A 10,362-nucleotide genomic window follows, 5' to 3' on the forward strand; every position below is an offset into this window, starting at 1 on the left:
TTCAGAGCTACTGGTTCTATAGAGGTGGACAGAACTGGTAGAATCCTGGATTTCCGGTCTGCAGCACTTCGGAGCAGGCAGGAATCTGCGACTGTGCGCGGTTTCTACCTGTGTTCACTGCCCGAGTGCCCCGAGCCATTTGGCTTCGGGGCTAAGCCACCTCCGTAGAAGGTGGCGAAGACAGGGGGGTCTGGCAGGGTCGAGAGATATCGCACCTATCTTCCCTAGCTGGCTAAACCCCCTTTTCCAAAGGCAGCTGAGCGGCGGTCAGCAATGGCCGCCACATAGAAGAGCTCAGCCGGAAAAAGAAAGTGCAGGAGGAGCTTTGAAGAAATGAAAGTGATCTTTGCTGACCGGGACAAAGTAACAGTGAAAGTACCCTGGAATTTAAAACTTATTAAAGATACATCGTTTCCAGAATGTGTTAAGCGGCGAATGGAAATTAAAGGAAAAGCTTTTTTTCTTTTCACTCTCCTTCCGAACGTGACAGCGATAGAACTTTAAGAGAAATCGGAAAACCTGCATTGGAGTTATGGATTTCTGAACATTTAAAGGAAAATCTTTTTGCTGTAAGTGGGAAGGGAGAGGAAAAAAAATTGGAGCAGAATTTGAAAACAAGGAGGAGATTGCCTAGAATTCTAAAGAGCTATTGAATATTAATAGGACTTCTAAAAGATATGTCTTAATTGGAACTTTTTGATCAAACAGCAACCCCAGAAAGAGAAATGGAAGAAAGAAAAAAGTATTAAAAGAAATAGCTTATTTGGATTGTTTGGTGACTTTGGTACTCTTGGGAATTATTTTTGATTAAAAGCACTCAGGTGGTTGTTCTGGAAAAAAAAAATTCTCTTTACAATGGCATCGCTTGTGGATGAACTAAAAATTGAATATCAGAAATATAAAAAAGAACAACAAGATGGGAAAGATACTTTTGGGCACTCTTTTTCAATTTCTAGAAATGGCGGTATGTACTTATGAAAAATTGACTGCGCAGCAGGATGACTGGGACAAAGAAGAAGCCATCTTTGATGAACAAATGATTCTATTTGGGGAGGAGGAGAAAGAGGAAAAGAAAAGGGGGATTTTAAGGCTTGAAAAAACAACCAAAAAAGAGAAAAATGAGGTGAAATGTGGATACAAGGTTAGAAAACAACAGAAAGGGGGAAAGCAGAAGAAGAAAAGGGAGGAGGAGAGACAAAGGGGTAAAAAGGGCAAGGAGAAGAATAAGCAAGAGAGAAAGGAAGGGATGAGAAGCCTTAATGGTGGGAAGCAAGATTTAAAGAAACAAAATTCATTTAGAGACAATGGGTAAATTTAATTGAAAAAGGGATTCTGTAAGGTACATAAGATTGTGTTCTTATATGTGTATTTAGAATAAAATGCTTAAGATATAAATGAGTATTAATATGTATGATTAGTTTTTTAATGGTATTGATAGTGGTCTTATATACCTATAAATATGTTTTTGTTGTTGTTGTTGTTGTTGTTGTTGTTTTCCTTATAAAATACATTGTGTAATTTTAGAATGTACTAAACAGAATCCCAATATAAGTTAAGTGTTATATTAAGTATTATTAAGTTAGGGGAAAGAGTTAAAGGCGTCATACTCCAATCAGTGTACAGGAGAAGTTTGTTTAAAGAGAAAAGATGAATGGATAGCTGGAAATAGAACAGACAAAGAATGATAAGTATTATGATTTGAACTGAGATGAGATAAATAAAATAAAACTAAGAAAGATAAAAGAGGGAAGAAGCTATATAGAAAATTGAAAATGGTAATAAGATATGGAATGGTATATAAAATGAATATGATTTTTGAATTTGTGTCTGTACGAAGAGTTTTAACCCGGGATCAAGCAACTTTCAGAAAAGATGTTTTATGTTTTTATGTTCTATGTTTTGTTTGTTTGTGTAAAAAATCAATAACATTGTTTTCAAAAAAAAAAAAAAGAACTGGTAGAATCCCACCCGATTACATGGATGTGAATCCTCAAGAGAAAAACAACCCAAGAAGTTGTGGGAAACCTGTGAAGTTCCACAATTAATCAAGCTCATTTGTTATGATTCTGATCTAAGTGAAACCTTCTTATTTTTGGTTCTTTTTTAGGGGTTGGTTCCTCTCATTCATCATTATGGCCTATGTGCAAATCTTTACCGTGTTGAGAATGTTTTTAGTTGAGAGAAGGGAAGGTCTTTTCCATTTGCATCCCCCACCTCTTTGTTGTTTCCCTATTTTTTGGAAATAGCCTCTTGGTTCATTTAACCTACCTGATGTCAATTGTTCTGCCCAAACTGGAGGAATCATTTACTGTGCTATATAGTATTATCCACTGATGAATCCAGTAATCTACAGCATGAAAAGTAAAGATATTAAGTCTGCCTTTTGGAAATTCCTTGGCTGGGGAAATCTTACCAAGAAGAATGCAAATATATTATTTAATCTAATTATGATATTAAGCATAATGACAACTAGATGAGATTTCCTAATTTGGAGTTTCTCTGTGTAAGTTGATTATCTGTGAGTTTTTAATGTTATTTTTTCTTTATTAAAATTCTGTACTTCAAGGGGGAAATAAGGCTTATATGGATAACAAAAAACATTCAAAGACATTTTGGGAATTATTATACCAATTTATGTAAAGGGCAGAAGAAATCGGAATTTAAAACTGATTTTAAATTTGTGAAAAAGGTATAATATTTGGGGGGTAGCTCTCACTGAGGAATATTCTAAGCTTTACAAAAATAAATATGGTGAAATATGGAAGGAGATAAAATTGGATTTAAATAGATAGCAAAAACTGGATTTGCCATTAATAGGAACAATTTCAGTAATTAAAAAGAATGTACTACCTAGAATATTATTTTTATTTCATACTATACCAATATTGATTAGAGATTCCACTTTCAAACAGTGGCAGAAAGATATATCTCAATTTATTTGGCAAAATAAAAAACAAAATATTAAATACAAGGTGCTACAAGATTCTAAAGATAAAGGAGGTCTGGGTTTGCCAGATCTTAGATTATGTTATGATGCTTGTTAGGAATAACATAGGTTACCTAATGTAGTTTGGGTAAAATAATATATATAGACTATGATAGTGTGTGTCACTTTAAACAGCAAATCATGTAATTTTGGGTGCGGCTGTAAATCGCCATAAGAGGGAGCAAGAGAACCTGAAATGCTTGCTGGTTTACTGGATTGCTTGCTGACGATGATGGATTGTTAACTGCGTGTTCTCTGCTGTTGCTGAAGAAAGGAGGTTTGACTTCTTCATATCTCTAACTGCAAAGAGATATATTACAGGACTGATATTTGTAAGTTTACTGACCTCTTTTTCAACACTGGACTTTGCAACTGATTAATCCCCGGACGAACTGAACTAAGTGTATGATATATGGACTGTTTGACTATGCTAAAACTCTTACTGGAATAAACTATTTAACTAGCACATTGTATCTGTTTTACTGAGTGTAAGCTACAACAAATTTGCCTGCCTGCCTGCCTGCCGTGCAGGTTCTGCTAGGGTGTATATCCCTAACAATGCTTGTTATCTGGTAAGGTTAAAAAATTGGATAACTTTAAAAAATTCAAGACCTCGAAGGTTTTGATTTGAGATTTGGGTGGCATCATGGGTGGGATTTTACCAGTTCACACCTATTCGCTAGAACCAGTTGTTAACATTCTAAGCAGTTCGGAGAACCAATTGTTAGAAGAAATTACTGGCCTAATCCTGTAAGGACAGCAGGAAGGAAACATTTTGGTGTTGCTTACAGAAACTGTCTCTCTGTTAACCCTTATTATGTTCTTGGAAGAACTAGACTTCCTGTCTTAGGAACTTCTCTGGAGTTCTTTTCCCCTCCTTTGCTGGTACTTTGCATGTGGAATGACCAGTCAAAGTTACAATGGTACTAAAAAAGGTGACTTATGACTATTTTTCACACTTACGACTATTGCAGCATCCCCACAGTCATGAGAGGCCAGGTGAGGAAATGCGTGCTTCGATGTGAGTGATATTGAGTTGGCCACACCCAGCCAATAACATGACTGCCAAGCCACACCTACCAACTTAGCCACACCCATAGAACCGGTTGTTAAAAAATTTGAATCCCACTCCTGGGTGGCATGCCTATCTGTGGAATGACAAAGTTAACTCTGAGTTTAAGATTCATGCTATTAGGCAATCTATTACACATTTATGATGTAATTATAAAAGAAGATTAAGCAATAAAGAAGCACTAAATAGAACAGAGATAATATCAGAATGTAAATAACTGACATATTGAGCTTATTTATATTTGAAAATGAGGGATTTAAGATAAAGACAAAACTATTACTAAGTGAAGGATTTGCCTGTGATTTATTATCAAATTTTTGAACAATTTAAATTTGATTAATATTTTTTGTTTTCACAGGAGCTAAATCTGAACTAGATGTTAATCTAAGTTTAAGAGGTGATCACTTGATTTCTAAAGTACAGTATATAAAATGTTACTCAAGATGAGTCTAGAAGATGTATGGACAAAGGTATTAAAATTTACATTAAATTATAGTTTGAAAGAAAACTTTTATAAAATGATGTATCATTGGTATTTGACCCCAGATAGACTTAGGAAAAAATGTACAAAGGGATTTCTAATAAGTGCTGGAAATGTAGCCAAAATCCAAATTCATTTTATCATATGTGCTGGTCTTGCAAACCTCTGGATAAATATAGCAATGACAATGCAAAAAATACTTGAGATATAAACATTAATGAAACCAGAAGCTTTTCTTTTAGTTATTGTTAAGGCATGCCAAATTTTTCAACTTTCACTTTCCAAACATTAGGGATTCTGAAAAGTTGTGACATACCTTGGGGATTGTAAAGATATTTTGATTACTTCTATATAATTTATTTGTTTCATTTTAGACAAGCCAATTGAAAAACAATTTGGGGTGCTATTCCTTCACATGGTGATGGCTGCGAGCATTACACTTGTCAAACACTGGAAAGAAAAAAGGACGCCAAATGTTGAAGAATGGATTTTGAAACTGACTGAATTAGCAGAGATGGCAAAATTAACTACTTTGGACTAGGCAACTTTATAAGTGACTGGAAACCATTTGTGGACTTTCTACAACGAAATATGATAACAGATGGTTGACAGAGGGATTTGAAAATTAGTGTAATGTTTAGCTTAACTTGTTGACTGTATGTGTGTGTATGTCTATATTTTTTTATCATAAATCAATAAATAATATTAAACAAAAAAATTCTGCACTTCTCTTTTCATCTATGTAGACAGTTTGTTTTATTAGCATAAATTTGGTATCAAATGGAAAATTAATTTTGGATTCATGTACCCTGCTTTCAATAGAGAATTGATGATTTGGATTAGAAATAATGGTGTACCCATATGCTACAATGAGCAACCACAATAATAAAACTTATTCTGTTACATTATACAAACATTCCAGATTTATGCATATATTTTAATTAAAAGGAGAGCAACTACTTCTAAATGGGAAATAATTATTCACCTCACAAGTCAATTTCTGAAATTATAGATGAACTAATTCATACAATCTGTTAATCAGACTTTGAAAAATCTTAATTATCATGATTTTTATATTAGGTTCAAGTAGTAAGTAGGGGTATTCTCTTCAGTTTGTAAAGTACATTGTAAATCTGATATTCTTGCAGAGGATGTTTTCTCATCTAGTCTACCTTAAAAGACTGATAAGGATGGAATATCTTAAAAGAAAGCTTTAAAACTGAACAATGAGACATGCTGTAGAATATATCTCATGTATAACTTCTCACAATTCATATCAGAACATGGATAACAGAAGCTGCTAATTGCTAATTATATTAACAAGATGTTCATGTTAATATTTTGTCTATTTTGATTGTGTCTTACTTATTCTGTGTAATGAAATCTTGAGGGAAACAACAAAATGATCAATAAGCTTGCTAAATATACTGTACATTTGATCAGTACATCTGTGTCCAACAAGAGTTTGACGGTACTTATCCAATACTGCAGCTCTACTTCACAGTCTAAAAAGTGTGCATCAAAAATGCAAATTCTATGAAGAAAAGTAGTAAGTGATTTTTATATTGAATATTTAACAGAAAAGCCATATCTTGTTTTCAGGAGCAAATTGTCATTTAGTTAAATATCTCTGACTTGACTACTTGTTAATCTCAATTTTATAATGGAAGAGAAGAGAATTTAAAACAATAACATAACCTACTGATTTAATATATTATGTGAGGAAACAAAGGGAGATAATTTTCAGAAACTTAGACACAAAAAAGTCTGCTTAAAATAATGAGCATTTGTGTGTGGAATGGAATTTTATATGCTTCCTAAGCAATAAAACTAATGTATATTTTTAATAATAATATATCTCCCTGGTGCTGATATCTGGAAAAAAATATTTATGGGGGTGTAGAACTGTAGAAACTATTGGAAGAAATAACTGATTAATATAACTGGCCTTTTACATTTACATTTAAGGGACAATGTATGGTGGCATTTCTGAAATTCTTTCCATTTATATACTATTAAAATTATTGTTCCCATAAGCTCTATCTGGGCTAAAGTATACACTGTAAGCAGAACATTTTCAACCAAGATACCTCAAATGGACTAACTTACAGAATGTATCCGAAAATCATTCAATTCCCATGGAACTGAAATTTGGCAAATTTCATAAAAAATATTTAAAAGTGTGACTTAACATTATCATAAAACATTTTATGGGATAATACAAAATGTCATAAACCCTCCTGAGCTTTCACTATTATTCAATTCAACATGGACTGTTTTCTGTTCTTTTCATTAGAAAGTGTAACCAATATCTCCCTGAAATTTTAATAAGTTTACAGTGAATGCAGTACATAAGCTCTATAATGTCTGAGGACATCAAGGAATTTGGTAAGAAAATTATCTTTCAGCCAAAAAGGAGGAGGTGGTTTCACTGGGATACTCCTGGGGGACATAAGGGGTACAGAGCCAGTAGAAGCCTATATTATACATGGAAAGAAAAAGGACCCATGGTTTGTCTAGTTGTTGATAAATGGTTGAGTAACATTACTCAAAAGAATACTGATCTTTAAAAAGTCGTGGTTGTGGCAAGGTATGTCAAACTAATTTTTAGCTAAAATTATGGGACAAAAACTCCATTATTTGATTTTATTGTACAAGGTACAATGACCAATTAAACTAAACTAAACTAATTATATTTGATGGGAAGGTTGTATTTTTTAAGGAAATAGAGAATAAGAACTATTCATACCTGTGAAAAAAAATCAAGAAATCATACCTCTAGTTCAACACTTACCAATGAATGGCTTGGCAAGGATTGATCTTTAAAACACCATTAAGGCAGGACATTATTATACTGCAATAAAATACCATAAATAATGAACAGAATCACTGAGAATTGTATGAATGGCTATCACAAATTGAAAAACCATATCCAAGAATAGAGATAGTGATTTAGACTATTGAATCCAATTTCCTGATCCCTGTGCAGATCCCATTTAAAGTATCTTTCAGACACAGCTGTCCAGCCTCTGTTTGAAAACTACCAGTGATGACCAATCACTGTATTTCTTAATTATTGGTCCAAATAAACAAGTTCTTTGGTCATTACATTTTATCTTATAGATCAAACTTTAGTAGTTAAATAGAACCATTGTAATAAAGAAATAACAATAGGTAATGGAATCTTAGTGCCTTAATTTGGTGCGTGGAAGACTGGCAGATAGAAATGGGAGAAAGCCTAGTTTCAATAACCTTACTCTCTCCTAAAAGTAAACTTGCATGCAAGAGAGGATTTTTTAAATATTTCATCCTTATTCCTCATATCTCCTGCCACATGCATACTTTAAAGACAAAATATCAGCCATATTAAAAACATGAGTAAATGAGATAAACTGGAAGGAAAAAGTGCAAATCATGTAACAGATTTCTTTACAATAAACCTTTATCTTTCCTCATAACTATTCTGCCACTCTTTGTCTGCCTCGGTCACTGTATCTCTTCATGACTGTGTGAGCAAGTATGTATACACTTATGCAATTAAAGTGTATCCTCTTTAACTCATCATTATAACTTTTTTAGCATGTGCATACTTTCTAGTTTCAAAATATATTATCTTCAAAAGGGACATTCAAAACATGCATACATAGTTTTTCTCTAATAATATTTCTTATCTGTGCTTTCTTGCAGCTATGTCATAAGTTAAATATGGAGAATCAAACCACTGTTCCTTACTTTCTGCTGCTGGAATTTTCACAAAATCGACATCTGCAGCTTCTACATTTTTTCTTATTCTTCACATTATATCTGACAACAGCAACAACAAATCTTCTCATCATCTTTGTAGTAGTTTTTGACCATCACCTACACAGTCCCATGTATTTCTTTCTAGTGAATTTGGCTGTGCAAGATCTGGGCATTGTTTCAGTCATTATCCCCAAATCCATGGTAAATTCTCTCATGGATAGTCGACAAATATCTTATTTTGATTGTGTTGCTCAACTTTTTCTCTTTATCACCTTTGAAGCTTTTGAATTGTCTCTCCTGACAGTCATGGCATATGATCGGCATGTTGCCATTTGTTATCCCCTGCACTATGAAATGGTAATGAATTGGAAAGCTTGCATCAAAATTGTGGTTCTAGTGGGGGTTACAGGAATACTGTATGGAATGTTGCACACCATTGGCACCTTTTCCATCTCTTTCTGCTCTAATGTTATCAATCAATTTTTCTGTGAAATTCCACACTTGCTAAAGCTACCTTGCTCTGGATTCAATCTAGTTGAGGTTGGAGTTCTTGTGGCCAGTGCCACTGCAGGATTAGGTTGTTTTATTTTTATCACTGTTTCTTATGCCAAGATCTTCCAGGCAGTGTTGAGAATCCCTTCTGTGAAAGGAAGGCAGAAGGCCTTTTCCACTTGTTTTCCCCACTTTATGGTCCTTTCTATGTTTTTGGTAACTTCAGGCCTGGCCTACCTGAGACCCCCCTCTAACACACCATCTTACTTAGATTTAGTATTCACTGTCCTATATTCCTTATTTCCACCCCTGTTCAATCCAATCATCTATAGCATGAGAAATAAGAATATCAAACTTGCCCTGTCTAAACTATGGAAATTCTGACATTTTCCTTTACATACATACATACATACATACATACATACATATATATATAATTTTATTGTATGATATTGAACATTCTTTGTCTTTGCCTTCAGTTTTCACTAGGAGGAAATGCAATTGCAAAGGAAAATATCTAGGGATGATAGAGGATCATTATGTCCTTCCAGATCAATGGTAGCACGTGAGAAATTGGTGAACTACAATTCCATATCCTGAGTCCCTACCACTTCAATCATGCAGAGGTCAATAGAGAAAGATGATAAAGAAGAGCTAGAAGCATATGTAAAATTGATTCTTTTTTAGATGAAATATATATTTACATAACAGAGAGTGTTTAAAAAGGCAAGTGAGCTGTAAACCTGTCTAAACTTCCTTTAATAACATTATTACACTCATCCAGTTTAGTTCTAATATAGTTGTTTTTAAAAATTCTGTAGAACTTAAAGAATATGTTAACTAAATTATTATTTTTTGTGCAGTTCATTCCACTTAGGATTTAGTAGTTAGTCTCTCTGGTCCTGATATCATTGCTGTTTTTCACATTTTCCAATACTAAGTATCAATGTACGTTTATCAAAAATAGAAATGTATAAAATTTACATGAGCTATTTTGGAATAATTATCTGGAAAGCACTGTTCCTATAAGTTAGTGGAAGATTGTCTTAAAACTGTGGAATCATGAATTCTTTTGGTCTTAAATCAAACTTATTAAAGCTTATTTTACAGAAAACAAGTTACTTAAAGCCTCTCCAGAGATGCCATACAGCGGATCAAGCAGTGATCACTGCCTTCTTGTGGGAGGGGTTGAGGCTGCTTCCCTTGAAGTAGATAATGGTATATCCTTAAGAGGTCACCAAGGGGTGGGGTTCAAATTTCTTAACAACCAGTTCTGTGGGCATGGCCTAATTTGTGGGTGTGGCTTGGTGGTCATGTGACTGGGTGGGTGTGGCTTGCTGACTGGGCATGGTTTTGTGGTCATGTGACTGGGTGGGTGTGGCTAGATGGTCATGTGACTGGCTGGGCATGTATTGTTGGTCATGTGACTGGGGTAGGCGTGGCTAGGTGGCCATGTGACTAGCAAACCAAATATAAGTGGTTCTCACTTAATGGCCAGTTGCTTAGCAAGTGTTCTAATTTATGGCTGACCTCCCTAGAGCTACTTGACCTGTTTTTTGTGTTTTGACAGTCATGCACACATGCACA

At 34.2% G+C, this 10,362-nt stretch overlaps 1 protein-coding gene across 1 annotated transcript; it reads left to right on the forward strand.

Annotated features, from left to right (window-relative positions):
• The first annotated feature begins 8,244 nt into the window (after positions 1-8,244).
• Positions 8,245-9,159, forward strand: LOC113426599 (olfactory receptor 14C36-like). Its single transcript, XM_026688985.1, has one exon. The coding sequence runs from the start codon at positions 8,245-8,247 to the stop codon at positions 9,157-9,159; it is 915 nt and encodes a 304-aa protein (XP_026544770.1).
• The last annotated feature ends 1,203 nt before the right edge of the window (positions 9,160-10,362 follow it).

Source organism: Notechis scutatus, chromosome Z (assembly GCF_049901735.1).
Source record: "Notechis scutatus isolate UNSWTSFEM ecotype Mainland chromosome Z, rNotScu1.2, whole genome shotgun sequence".
Classification (NCBI taxonomy): Eukaryota; Metazoa; Chordata; class Lepidosauria; order Squamata; family Elapidae; genus Notechis; species Notechis scutatus.